This window comes from Microtus ochrogaster, chromosome 2, assembly GCF_000317375.1.
Source record: "Microtus ochrogaster isolate Prairie Vole_2 chromosome 2, MicOch1.0, whole genome shotgun sequence".
Taxonomy (NCBI): domain Eukaryota; kingdom Metazoa; phylum Chordata; class Mammalia; order Rodentia; family Cricetidae; genus Microtus; species Microtus ochrogaster.
Genome location: NC_022010.1, coordinates 55,936,315 through 55,951,155, shown reverse-complemented (window position 1 = coordinate 55,951,155; position 14,841 = coordinate 55,936,315). Strand labels below are relative to the sequence as shown.

Sequence of the window (14,841 nt, the reverse complement as noted above, 5' to 3'; positions counted from 1 at the left end):
TCCCATGTGTATGAGATTGGTTTGGTTTCTTTTATTTTTTGTTTCTGTTTTTTGTGCTTTTTAGCTCTTTTTTTAAAAAAAAACTCTATGTTTTTATTAGAGTTTTGAAGTGTTTCATTTTCTAATAGTTTCAAAGCTTTAGATAAAACTCAATATTTCATCATTATAAAACTTAGGTATAGAATAAATTAGGTATAGAGGGAATATACATCAGAATAATAAAAGAGGCACACATACCCATCTATGTGCACTCACATACATGTGACATCACACTAAGTAGGGAAAACAAGAAAGCATTTCTTCACATGAAAAATAGCATTCAGATGTCTACTTTTAATGCTTGTATGCATTATTATACTATATGAAGTTGTGTCACTGTGATTGCCTTAATAAAGAGCTGAATGGCCCATAGCTAAGCAGGAAGAGGTTATACACGCCTTCTGGGGACAGAGAGGTTTCAGGGAAGAAAAGGAGGAGTTGCCAGCTGGGCACAGATGGAGCAAGACATGCAGGAGAGGAAGTAAAAGCCACAAATCATATGGCAGCATATAGATTAATAGAAATGGGTTAAGTTATAAGAGCTAGTGGGACAAGCCTAAGCTATAGGTCAATCTTTCATAGTTAATATTAAGTCCCTGTGTCATTTTTTATGAGATGGTGGCCCAAAGAAAATCTGTCTACAAGTCTATCTTGGCAGGGCAGGACAGTGGCAAGCATGACATCAGCTGTATAAAGCTAAAAGCTTTCATCTTCAACCATAAGTGTGAAGCAGACAGAGGGAACTGAAAAAGGATGAAAAGTATCATTTCAAAGCCCATCCCCAGTGACATATGTCCTCCAGCAAGGCTCCACTAACGCAAGAACCAAAGTGCTGAATGACTACAAGGAATCTTTCCCAAACAGTGCCACCAACTGGGCACTATGTGTTCAAACATCCAAGCCTGTGGGGGGAAATTCTCATTCCAATCATCACTGTAGGGAAGACGAGATAGATCTTGGGGTCTTATTCTGCTTCTTTCTTGAGTCTTTTAAAGTTTTCATTGTATAAGTCTTTCATTTCCTTTTTAGAGTTTATTCCATGATATTTAATTGAGGAAGAGAGTTGTCATGAATGGGATGGTTTTGGCATTTCTTTCTCATTTGTTTGGTGTTTAGAAAGGCTACTGATCTGAAATGTTAATTTTATAACCCGCCTCTGCTGAAAATGTTTGTTAGCCTTAGCTGTTTCTTGATGGAGTCTTTGGCTTTTCTAGTGTAAATTTCATGTCTCCTGCAAATTAGGATGCAATGACATCTTCCTTTCCTATCTGTCTCCCTTGTATTTCTTTCTCTTGTCTCACTGTTCTATCTGGGACTTAAAACACAGCACAGAAAGGGAGACAAGAAGAGAGTTATGCTGAACATGACTGTGTAGCCAGTGTTGGTTTAAACTTCTTGGGTCTGACTCTCCCTGAGTAGTTTATTTTATGTATATTTAAGCACAGCACTATTTGGTGGAAACTTATTTTGGTGATAATTAATTCAATCCTATGTGCACAACAAAGTATACAAAAATCTCTTTGGAGAACAAAGTGTGCTAAATACTTTGCATGACTCCCTAGACATGACTACCTAGACATGATTATCTAGACATGACTACCTAGATATGACTCTCTAGACATGACTACCTAGGCACGACTATTTAGAAATGGCTTGCAAACTCCACAAAGATAATTTCTACAGATTGATGGGAAAAACAAGTTTATGATAAAGGTCTAGGGGAGGATCCCGTGTCTGAAGAGTCAGACAGCACAAAGGACATCAGGCTATTAAATATGTCGGTTCCTAGCATTCTGGGTGGATAACAGGTTATATTAGTGGTTCTCAAACTTCCCAAATGCTGAGACCCTTTTATGATGGAGGAAGGTCATTGTCTCTGTGATTTCTCGAGTTTTATAAGTTGCTTACTTCCTTCCTCCATCATTCATTTACTTAGGTCTTTGATGAAGTTGAAAAATAGATAGTTATAGTTTTCCTTAGTTATGATAAAGATAAAATAGATACAAATATTATAATTCTTACTTGATAACTATTCTATTATATGTAATTTTGCTGTGTTAAAGTTAAAGCCTTCCTTTTTTTTTGTTTAAACAGAAAAAGGGGAAATGATGGAGGAAGGTCATTGACTAATAAAGAAACTGCCTTGGCCCAGCCTTTAGATGGATGGAGTAAACAGAACAGAATGCTGGGAGGAAGAGGAAGTGAGCTCAGACGCGGTGCAGCTCTGCTCTCTGAGGCAGATGCGATGAAGCTCTGACCCAGGATGGATGTAGGCTAGAATCTTCCCAGTAAGCGCACCTTGGGGTGCTACACACATTATTAGAAATGGGCTAGTCCAGGTGTGAGAGTTAGCCAAGAAGAGGCTAGATATAATGGGCCAGGCAGTGTTTAAATGAATACAGTTTGTGTGTTGTTATTTTGGGATATAACCTAGCCAGGTAGCCGGGAGCAGGGTGGAACACAGCCCATAGCTCCTACAACACTTTTACACTGCTCCTCATGCTGTGGTGACCCCCCCAACCAAAAAAATTATTCCATTCCTACTTCATAATTGTAATTTTGCTACTGTTATGAACCTTAATGTAAATATCTGATTTGTGACGGTCCCCAAATGGGTCATGACCCACAGGTGAGAACTGCTGGATTACATGCCTTCCTTCAAAGGAACAACCCTGTGTGCTTAACATTCCAGGTTTTTGTCATGCTTTTCTGTGAGTACAAAAACCTCTGATCCTCCTACATAGCCAATTATAACCACTATGAAAGCAAACACAAAAGCTTTCAAACCTGTAAAATAAACTATCATTGGGTCCTTCTGTGCCACACTGAAGGACTCTTATTCTATTACAGAAATCCCTAAACACCCATGCTTACTGCTGCATTGTTCACAATGGCAATGTGAATGACACACAATGGGATTTTATTCAACTGTAAAGAAAAATGAGATTTGCAGGAAAATGAAGCAAACTAGAAAGTATTATGTTAAGCTGTTTATATGAGGGAGTGATGATGAATATAGGGTATAAAAGGAGAAAGGAAGGGGAAATGAGATGTGGAGACAATATAGAATATACAAAATAACAAAAGGAACAGAAGGACGTGATAGAGTGGGTGGGTTGGTGGGAGGAAGGGGACGAGGTAGGCCAGTGTGGTTGGGAAAGGGTAGGGAAGAAAATTAACAATTTTGTTTAAAAATATATAATGAAACCAAATATTGTTTATGACAATTTAAAAATGAAAATAATCAATAAGAAGAAAGGCAAAGGCTTTCTGCTACCATGCAAATATACAAATGTATGGCTGTGTTTGAATAAAGCATGACTTTTCCTTGAAGGTAGGCTATTTTGCCCTGCTTCTCAGATGTCTTTCTTAACAGTTCCCTTATGTGTTTTGTGTACTCATCTGTAAACAGAGCTTCATGTTCCAACTCAGCCTGTTATTTGCCATAAATTCCTGTAGGAAGAATATTCCTCAGTCTGTCCCTCTTTGCTTGAATACTGTCTAATGGTCTTGGAGCTGCCTCAAGGAGGAAGAGAAACTCTAGAAAAGTTCTGCTGAGCCTGTAGAACTTTATATTGAGGGGACTGTGGCTGTATCTTTTCCCCCTGTGTTGGCAGAAACTTCGGCTGATGTAGGAGTGTCTTCTATCTGTTGCTTTCATTGGTTAATTAATAAAGAAAACTGCTTGGCCTGATAGGTCAAAACATAGGTAGGCAGGAAAGACAGAACAGAATGCTGGGAGGAAGAAGGCAATGAGGCAGACGCCATAGCTCTCCTCTCCGAGATAGACTCAGGTTAGAATCTTCCCGGTAATCTACCACCTCATGGTGCTACACACATTAATAGAAATGGGTTAATCAAGATGTGAGAGTTATCCAATAAGAGGCTAGAACCTAACGGGCCAGGCAGTGTTTAAATAAATACAGTTTCCATGTAATTATTCTGGGGCTAAGCTAGCGGTACCAGAGATGGGCAAGACAAAAAGCAGGCCTGCTTGCTTTATCACTACATTCAGCTTGAAGGGCCAGCTCCACAAAGATAGGAGCAATACCAAGTGAGGCAGCAAAAGCATGTGAGCTGGCAATACCAAGGGAGGTGGCATGTTACTTGGGTTTTACTTTGCTTACCTGGTTTGGAGTAAGCCCCCTGCTTCAGGAAAACATGGGTCAGGTGAAATGCAATGCCTCTAAACAGTTCTATTCACAGCTGTGACGATAACCACTAGACTTCCATTCCTTTTAGACTTATGCTCTTAGTAGTTATTATGTGTTCACTTTCAAGATAGTATAAAAAGTACTTTTAGAATTTAGGCATAATACTTTGTATGTTTTATGTGCAAAAAGATTTTACCCTGCAAAGATTTCCCAAGTACATATACTATTTTTATTTGTTTATATTACTGGGCATTAAAGAAACCCACAGCCTCAGACATCCTGGGCAAGTGTACAGCCAAGGAGCCAAATTTCAAGTCCTCCAAGTTCATGCATTTGACACTGTTCCCCAGACTTCATAGAACATACTCATATAAGACTTTCATTTAAAGTCAAAGGACAGAGTGCAGCAAGAAAGGATAACACAGCCATCAAGTACTCAAGGGCGTTTCTCACTCGCTGCTTCTTCCCTTTCTGTCCCTCGCTGTACCTACTGTTTCAATTAGCGATCTTTGTACATGTTCTCTATTTGTCTGAGTTTATGTATAAAAAGGTCTTCTCCAGTTTTGTGCTTGGACTCTAGCAGAGTGTATAGAAAATAGCACAAACTATTTGAATCACTTATACTAAGTGGAGTCTAATGCTCAAGGTACTTTAATTAAGAATGGTAATGTCAAATCATTACTTGTATAGACCAAGTCTTCCAGTCATTCCTGACTTGGTCTTCTCAAATTCAGGCATGTTTCTACAACAAACAAGCAAACTACAGCACATTTTGTAGCTGTGGTAGTGACAAGCTCCCATAGGCACTGAAAAGTTCATGATAAACCACAAGTTGATCACAAAACTTGCTAGCACAGTGAGAATGGTTCTACTGGCAGCTGGCAGACCCAGCCAAGGCAGATGGCTGGCAAACCAAGCAAATGTTGAAACAGAATGAATAGAGGTGCCTGAAACTCATGACACTGCCCTGATTGGGCAAACAGTGCACGATCATGTCTCAGGTCAACAGAGCATACGAGCTCCCATCAGCTCAGCAACAGTGTGCTCGGCCTTTGTCTAGTTTCTATCCCAACACCTTTACAAAGGCCCTACACACAGCTCAATCTTTTGTAATAACAAAATTTATTTCTTAAAGTGAATTTTCAGAGTTGTCATTAACAATATTCCATAAAGCCAAAGCCGTTTTCTGTCTCTCAAAACCCTCTCTCACCCTGGAATTCTTGGGAATCTCTCTCACTTTTGCTCAATAAATCTAATTTCATTTTATTCGCTCCTGTCAGCAAATTTGAGAGGTGACTCTGATGGCCATCTGGCACCTTGTCCCCTAGGCTGCTGAGAGCCGAGAAAGGCTTCAGTCACCCTCCAAAAAATCAAAATCAGTATAGAACCTGTGTGTTGTTCCTTTGCGGAACTACAGTTCCCAGCGTTCTCCTGGATACGGACATATTCCCAGAAGCCTTTGCATTCCCCGTTAAAAAGTGAGAGCCGCCAAGCACTCTCTCTCTCTTTCCCCGCCTTTCCTGCTGTGTCTGCACACCTTTTCCTGTTTGTTGTTACCCCTCCCCCATTAAAAGTGCACCCATGTGGGACTGCCGCGTGTCTGTGTCTTCTTCCTCGTGTAATGTCTTTACCCTCTAACCCGCAGACAAGAAAGCCAGCCAGGAATTAAGAACAACACTCTGTATGTAGTATTTTATCCTCAAAGCTACAAAGACTAGCTTCATAAATGCTACCAAGTTAGACAATTGTGTTTTTATAATGAACATTGTTTTATAGTTGAAGGCCAATATAACTCTAGTGTTACCAGGTTTCAGAAAAGAATTTCATATGGTAAAGAACTGTTGTAAATAATTTCAGGCTGATATTTAAAGTATTTAGAAGCCACCTGTAGCCAGACAGGGTGACTCATGCCTTCAATCTCAACATTTGGGAGGCAGAGTCAAATGGAGACTTGTGAGTATGAAGCCAGCTCAGTTTACAGGGTGAGTTCTAGATCAGTCAGAACTACAAAAGGAGAAAAAGGCATCTGTTGTCTTCTGGGTCTATCCAGATGTTGTTCTGAAAACATCTGTACTGTGATCTTTAACATAGTTTTCACTTACAAATTAATATAAAATGATGAAAAGATATATAAACACTTTATTAAAATTTGCATATCAAATTATAGCTATTATAAGAAAAGAAAGATACTATCTATTTTTTCAGTACAATTATTTAGCACCAGGTATCCTGTTCTCAAGTTAGAGAATTCTTTTAAATGTCTCAGTAACAACTCATGAGTAGGGGAAAGTTTACTATTCCTTTAATCTTGGAAGAACACTGAAAGAAAAGGGCCGGGGATGTGGAGTATGGAGTGTGGTGTAGCTCACCACATACAGCATTAGCAGATGAAGGGAAATCTTGATGAGAATAGGGTTCAGTAAGGATATCCGTGGTGGTAACTTTCATGATGACGGTAGTCATCCTGGTAGCCATCCTGGTAGCCTTGGTGGTAGCTATGGTAACCATATCCCGCATACTCATCTTCTGGGCAGCGCATTCCCAGTGACTGCTGAATGGCCATTTCCTGTCTTCGAAGTTGCATGGAATCAATTAAGTCATACACAATGACCATCGACCACATAGGAGAAGGATACCAAGATTTGACATTCCCATCTTTTCCAACTAGAAGCATGGAGAAATATTCTGGGCTCACTTGGAAATAGTTGCGAATATCTTTCACCAAGTGGGCTGGTACATCTTCCCGCTCAACAGTGGAGCTCCCTGGAAGAGCGTTGGAATGGTTGTTAGTGGATTAAAGAGTCAAGAGTTCATAGACATATCAATGCAAGAGGAAATCACTGTAAGAGAAGACCCGCAAACTTGTTCTCTTTAGCTCAAAATCCAGTTGTCTGATGGGAGCATCCAGAAAGTATATGCTATGTTGCACAAGGTTGTTAGTGTCAAACTATGGGGCACGTGGCATTTCTTTTAAAAATGTTGCAAAATACAGAACCCAGGCCTTATTTTAATCCTGCAATACCAACATCTTTACAATCTGTCACTGACAAACAATGATGTTTCTATTTCTAGGCATGTTTCCAATTAGCTTGCTTCTTTTCAAGGAACAATAGAAAGCTTGTTTTGACATCAAGGGTGAAAAATACCAATTATATTGAAAACCAATGACTGGATTTAAACTAGTAGTATGTGTGAAAAGAAAAAAGAGAGGGGAAACAGAAGCTTTCTGGGGAGTCTGCTCTGGCACTCTGCCAACTCTTTCACACACTGGCACTTATTTCAATAGGAGGACAGAGTTGCCTTCTGCAGCCTTCAGTCTGTAGTCATTTTCTTTAGTTTTTCCGAGCCCTTTATTGCATTTCCTTATCTCTTGGAAGGAAATTGAGTTGATACAACCTCATAAAACAATCATGGAATTAAATGATAGAACATAAAATACTTGGAAAACCTTCAAACTTGTTATCGACAAAAAGCATGCTTTTGCTAATTAAAATGGATATTTTTTTTACTGTTTGTTTGAATAATTTTATATCAAAACCAAGATTAGTTCTTAGTGAAGCCCCTGACCCAGACACATCATGGGCACACAAGCATGTTTATACATACACATCGTTCTTCGAGGTATACTTTCTCCTCGCATATAGCTTAATGTAACTTAATTAAACTTAATACTAATTCAGAATATTTTAAAATAATAAAAGATTACCATTAATTGGGAACAGTTCTAAGACGCCTCCAACCTCCTCTCCGACGCCCAAAAGCTTCAAAATGGTTATGTGACGAAGACCTGACACAGGAGAAAAAAGTCACAACATTAGAGGAGAAGCCCTGAAAACATTTTTTAATTCCAAAAATCTGACATCTGATGATTTTTCAAGTCAATTTTAGTTGGAAAAGAATATAGAACATAAAACGCCAAGTAAAATAATCTGTTTTCCATGTTTCCAAAAGATAGGAAACACTCAAAACTGAAAAGACGGATTACAGATTTCAAGATTAGCAAGAATCAGGGGGCTTTATGTGTCAGGGGTTGGACAGAAACCCAAGAATTTGTCCTTAAAATGACTGTCACTGTAAAATACCAAAATGCAAAGCTGTTGGTAGCAAAATAGTAAACTACCTAACAGGAGCTTAGCACAGTGATGGGTTGTTCTGAAAAAACAACTTAAGCCTGGTGTTCTAACACACACTATGGATAACTTCTCCTCAGAGAGAAGAACCACACAAGTCAGGTGAGTCAGCATAGGTGTTTCCCTTGACTAGCAGGTTCTTCCTCCTGCAGAGGGTCCCCAGAGGAGCCGCAGGCAAGCACAGCTTGCTCCCCACCATCTTCAGCTAAGGTTTCGGTAGAGGAGGGAAGGTCATGCCTTGAGAGCTGATTGGAATTCTTTTGAAGATGAAAAGCTTGTGAAGGATTCAGAAAGAAAACATCAGAACTGGGTAATAGCTTGGAGTTAATGATAAGATCAGTGGAGTAATGTTGCCCAGGGGAGAAAATTGAAAGCTTTTCTATGTGGGAGGGCTCCTAGAAAGGAGGAGCTAGAATCAAGGCAAACCACTGTTCTGTTTGGTTTTCCACCTTTATCTTTTCCCAGAAAGGTGAAGCATTCTATCCCTAACCCCAGTGTGTCATATTTCCAGAAGGGAAGAATGTGAGTTTAGTGATTCTTGGAAAGCATGGTTTGTTCACATTTCCTGCCTGTAACAAAAGGCTTGGCTTACAGTCCTGTGGCACAGGCTTTCTGTGCTAAAAGATAAAATGAAACAACACCTCTTAGCCCTTGCAAAGGTATCTTTGAAAAGGTAGCAATTCATGGCTTTATTTGTCATCATTGTTTTTTGACACGGGTGGCACTCCACAGCCCAGGCTGACCTGGAACTCACAAACCCATAGGCTGAGCCTCTTTGTGACACATTATCGATATGTGCCACCAAGGTGGAATTTGTTTTGATTTACATTTTTACTGTGATGAGGATGAATCCTTGGTTGCTCTAAGAATATCTTCCATAATTAGCACTATTGATGGTTCCAATGTGTAAATACAGTTCAGAATATTGACACACCCAAGACTAAATTCAAAGGTGTAAACTGTTGTTAGCCTTGATAAATGGAGGGTGAGTGAGAAGTTCTTAAATGGTCTTGCCATTTGGAGCTTGCTTTCTGCCTCCCTTTGAGTCATTTCCCATCTTACCCTTGAAAAGTGCTTGTAATTTAGAGACACTGAGCCATATCACAGAGCTGGGTCTAGATAATGCTTCACAAAACTTTTGAAGAGCCTTCCTTCAAGAATCAAGTACAATTTTAGAGCTACTTTCTACTGGAAAACTCAAAACGGTCTTCATTTGTAACATTGTAATGAATTTTGCAATGACCAGAACACAGTCCACCATAAATCTATGGATTTGAGGTGCACTCTCCGCAGTGGTATAGCTCATGGGGGTCAGCTGGGACATGGACACCACTGACTTCACTGTCATCCCATTTCACACCCAACCTAGTGATGAGTTCTCTGGACTGAGCATATGTTTCTGCAGTCACATTAAAAATGATACTAGTACTTTCTGCTTTCCGTTAGCCTAATGTTTAGTAAGTAAGGTGCTGTGTTATTTTTCAAAACATTGAGGGATTTGTAACAAGGAGAAGAGAAACATTTTTTAGTTTCCTTTTATGACTTGACTTAATAAGGTTCAGAACCAGGCACAGTGACACACGCCTGTAATTCCAGCACACGGGAGGGTTAAATCAGGAGGAGCTGGAGTTCCAAAGTGACATTCTGTCTCTAAAATCATAAGGTTCTGTTTCATTAATTCCCAGAACGAGATCAGTTTATGGCGAAGCATCCAATGTTAGCAGCCAGTACCCAAGTATCAGATAAATGATGGTGCCTGTATCTCATCATCTTGAGACGTGTGTAAGAAGAAATCAAAACTAATTGTAAAACAGTGGATACTTCCCAGCCTGTCAGTGTAGCATATGAAAGGTAGAAGGTGAGGGGACCTATAGTTGACTAAAACAGTACTTGAAAAGCAACTTCATATTCAATAAATAGAATGTGTGCCTGGGAATCTACATTTGGATTGGGGTGCATTTGGATGAGGCAAGGCCCTATGTTTCATTTTAGAACCATCCAGAAAGAAAGCAGTATGGGAAAGCAGAAATGAGGTGCCTCCCACTCACCAAAATTGCATGCTTGGCCACTGAGGGCAGAGAGCTGTTGTGAATAGGCCCAGTCTTCATCATTAGGGGCAGAGATCACCAACAACCGCCTCCTCCATCGGAACCTGGAAAAGATGCCCAAGGCTGCTGTGAGTGCTTCATACAACAGAGGCCAGTGTAAGAAAGAGCAACGTCGGCTGTTGGATTTTTCCATTCCCAGAATAAAGATCCCTGGCCCTTAGAACTCCCCGACGGGTTCTGAAAACCATTAAACTGCATTGCCACATACTCCTCCTTTTTCTGTTGAGACTTCAGGATTCCCACAGGATATGTTGGGTCCTGGTCACCATGCATGATGAGGTCACTTGGGGTAAAGTGAAGCTCTCAGATGTAGCAAAGACTAGTCAAAATTGTAAGGGAGGCAGCCAAATCGAGACTACAGAATTGAAGCCCCAGCAGAGTTCCCCATGGAGTTCAGTGTGCATTGGGGAATGAGAACGAAACAAGAAGAGGCTGGAAAAAGACCGCTAAATTTGACGTGGATCTCTGTGGCAGCAAAAAGGAAAGTGGAAGGTCACTAAGAGTTAAAGAGGTTTCAAAAGAATAAAAGCCTGTGCACTTTCGTTAGTTGTTATTCTAGAGGCAAATGTAAATTCTGATCTTTATCTTATTATCATTAATAGAGGTCACTTCAACTGCCCCATGAAGTGGAAAAGCCATGGGAATTTTGGCAAATCCAGCTTCTACTGCTAGAACGACTGTCATGGTGCACTAATAGAGCTTTTGTCTTGTATGTGGAAGCTTGAATTCAAGTTTGTCATCACTACTTTTTGCATGTCTTCGAGCATGTTACTAAGTCTCACTTTCCCCTTATTTCTGGAATTGAAAATATCAGTGTCTCCTTCGGAGGGATGTTACAAAATTGAATTCCAAACCCATCAGTATGCTGCCCATATGATGGATCTAGGAAATCGTGTCTTTGTTTTCGGCTCCCTGTTTCAAAACCTGTCATTAACATACCCTAGTCATCAGTCATCACCATGCCACATGACAACGATTTGATACTTGTGTCAGGGTGTCACTTAAAGCTCACTTTCATGACACAGTAAGTGTTCCTCACTAGAGCTCAAGAAAGTCGGCTTTATTTTCCCCAGTTTATGAATGATGAGAGAGACATAAAGAAGTGGGTGATCTGCACAACTAGTAAATCTAAAGTGGTACCCAAATATAGGCTTAAGGATGCTGATTCTATAGTCATGCTCTCAGGTCCCCAATGTGGTATGAAACACATACAGTATGCTTCCAAGGAAAAGCTTAATGGAGTTGTCTCAAAAATGGAATGGGGGTGTTGCTTTCTGCCTCAGGTGCAGGCAAGCAGCATTGATTAACAATTGCTGAGTGCATGGTTTCTCTCCCTATGCCCTATCTTGCTTCAGAGTGAACACGAGAGCTCAAGAAAATGGCCTCTTGGAGAGAACAGTGGTTTGGGATGGGGCAGAATAATAGTGGAATGAAATACAAGCTCTGAATGGACGCCTGTCTCCCAAGCCTTGCCAGGAATGCCTTGCTGTGACATTACATTTGCTTCCTCTGCTTGTTTTTCTCCAAAGGGAAAGAAAAACAAGTCTCCACTGAGGATACGGAGATGAATGTTTTGGCACAGACCAAGGGAAAGGAGCATATGAGACAGTCCAGAGGTTCCTGGGAAAGGGAACAGTGGTGGCTGCTGGGTCACAAGCTCGGTTGGTCTCTGGATTTCCCTGCTTCCTTAGGAGAAGTGCCAGACCAGAACCGGCCCCCAGCCAGGATCTAACCAGGCCAGCCTCTCTGGCCTACATGGAGCCATTGAGTTATTTTAGTGAATTCTGTTTCAACTTGTTTACCTGTGCCACTGAATGAGGTTTTGATGGGACAGGGATGAGACGCCCATGTCTCAGACACAACAGTGCTTCCCATAAGGAGTGACTGGACTTCCAATACTTCCAATATGGGGGTTTCAAGACCCCCCAGCTCAAGACACTAAAGGAAATAGCATCCAAGGCCCGTATATGACAAGACTTGTGACCCTGTTTTGGTCCCCATTTGAGGCAAATTGTTCTTCTGTCGCTTCAGTTTCTCAGTCAATGAAACCCTACAAAGTCTGTTTGTGTTTGCTTTCTTTTCACTGGCATACCAAATTAGTGTGCATTTGGCCACTCTTTGGGGCTTCTGTCTCTGGGATGGGTAATTACAGTGTAAAATACAGTGCTAAAGACCAGACTGCCTTCAGGGTCTGATCAGTTGAAACCAGGCTGTGCTGTCTCACCAACTCAGCAAATTTAAGGAAAATTCCCATTTAGGGATTGACTTAGTCATTGGATATTTTTCCCCCAGGGGTTTTTTCTTTTTCCTCTTTCTCTCTGCTTGGATTTCAATTCTGAGTTTCTCTCACCAACACAGAGTTGTATAGGGCCTGAACAATATGCTGGAATATAGTAATAGCCATTAATAAATAACAGTTATAGTAAATAACCATTTATTGGTTACTTTCTTTGTGCTAAGTCCTGGGCCTTTGTTACCTTTAATATTCAATTGCCCTTTCACAATGATCTTAAGAACAAGAACACTTATTATCATTGTGCAAATTAGAAAACTGAATCCTGAGGTGGTTAAAAAATCAGCCCACTATCTCACAATTGACGAGTGAGAAAAAGATAAAGGCAGAATTCCAACACGGGGCTATTTTCTTCCTGCCTCTGAGTAATACACTACTCTGTTTAAATTTTTAAGATAATTCCTTGAATATTTCACATAGTATATTTTGATCATATCCTCTACCCTCCAACACTCCCAGATTTACCTTCCCACCCACAACTTCCTACCCACTCAGCTTCCAGTTTTTTTCTTCTTTTAAAAAGCTATTAAGTGTTAGCCGGGCAGTGGTAGTGCATGCCTTTAATACCATCACTCGGGAGGCAGAGGCAGGCAGATCTCTGTGATTTCAAGGCCAGCAGCCTGGTCTACAAGAGCTAGTTCCAAGACAGGCTCCAAAGCCACAGAGTAATCCTGTCTCGAAAAACCAAAAACCAAAAAAAAAAAAAAAAGCTATTAAGTGGAACTTGCATTGTCCAGCTGCTCTTAGGAGCAGGGCCTGCCCTGGAGTGTGGTGGACCCACCAAGGGTCACCATTAAAAAACACCGACTCTCAGTCTCCCCGTGGCCATCAAGTGTCAGTTTCTCATCAGCTAGTTAGTGGGATTTGGTGTCTACCATGAAAGGGGGTCAGGGAGATTTTAAGTTCAGAGGAGGTGATTAACTTCAAGGAAAGTGTTTTCTGGACATGACAGAGCAATTGTAATACAGACTTACAAAAATTATGAAACCATGTACAAGACCTGTGGGTGCATATGTACACATGCATGCATGCATGCATACATACATACATACATACATACATACATGTTCTTGTGAACTTTAAAAGAATTTGATCTAATGACAAACTTGCAACAACAAATGAGGTTGTGAAATTGAATGATTAGGAAGCACGGCACAAGTTGAAGTCTAAGTGAACACAATTGTGGGGGGATGGATTTGAAAATATTCAAGGACAAGAATCTATGAGCAACATTTTATATCTGAATGTATAGCAGGGAAAACTCTTGGTACCAATATAATGATATACACCAACTCTGGATGGAGGCAGGGCTCCTGCTAGCATTATTTTCATTTTAGAGTGGAAAGATTTTTAAGGCAATTTAGTTGAGAAGCATCATAATTGTGTTGCAGACTGAATCCCCATACGAATGATAAACCAGACCTCCTTTAGATGAGATACTATGCTCTAAGAGCCCCGAGTCCCCTGAGCCTGCAGGAAGCCAAGTTATTTACTTATTAATCCCTGACTTCTTGAGACACTGACTGACATAAACCGTGAAGGGTATACAGTTGGGGTGGAACTTGTGTTGAGGTCGCTATGATTTTTTTTCTGTTGTGGGTGTGTTTTTCAATTTTGTCCCTCTTAGAGCCTCAAAGTCCCTGTGAAATTTTCACCCAACATTGAGAAAGGCATGAACCAAGGAAGAGATTGTCATTTTTTTTTAAACTCTCTTTTCTGGGGTATGCCCCCCTCCTTGCTATCAAAGGGCTTTGAGTACACAATACCCCCCAGAGAATCCTGAAGCTCAGTCAAAGGGATTCCTACTTTTCGGGTTTTAGTAAGGCTCTTTTTGTTTTGCTGTAAGGAAGTGGAACTCAAACAGTGTACCAAATCCCATTTAAAAATGAAAGTACACTCACGTATAACAGAATGTCATGAACACAGCTTCTTAGATTCACTGTCTGCATAAAGCAATCCCTGCGGAGGTTCCGAATTCTATGTTTTGTACCAAAAAAAAAAGGAACTGAAGACACCCATCCAGCATCATCAAATCAACCTTCATAGTTGAAACCTTGCAACCAGAACCATTTTCAGACACACACACACACACACACACACACACACACACACACACA

The 14,841-nt window shown here is 40.5% G+C and overlaps 1 protein-coding gene across 1 annotated transcript in view; it reads right to left on the bottom strand.

Moving 5' to 3' along the window:
• Nucleotides 1–5,306: 5,306 nt before the first annotated feature.
• Nucleotides 5,307–14,841, bottom strand: part of Ccdc80 (coiled-coil domain containing 80) — a 36,396-nt gene continuing 26,861 nt past the window's right edge. Inside the window, exons 6-8 of the mRNA XM_005345020.3 lie at nucleotides 10,372–10,475; nucleotides 7,900–7,980; nucleotides 5,307–6,956 (exon numbers count right to left, since the gene is read on the bottom strand). Of these exons, the coding sequence (XP_005345077.1) occupies nucleotides 6,610–6,956; nucleotides 7,900–7,980; nucleotides 10,372–10,475 (532 nt within the window). The 3' untranslated portion in view covers nucleotides 5,307–6,609. The remainder of the gene's footprint in view (nucleotides 6,957–7,899; nucleotides 7,981–10,371; nucleotides 10,476–14,841) is intronic.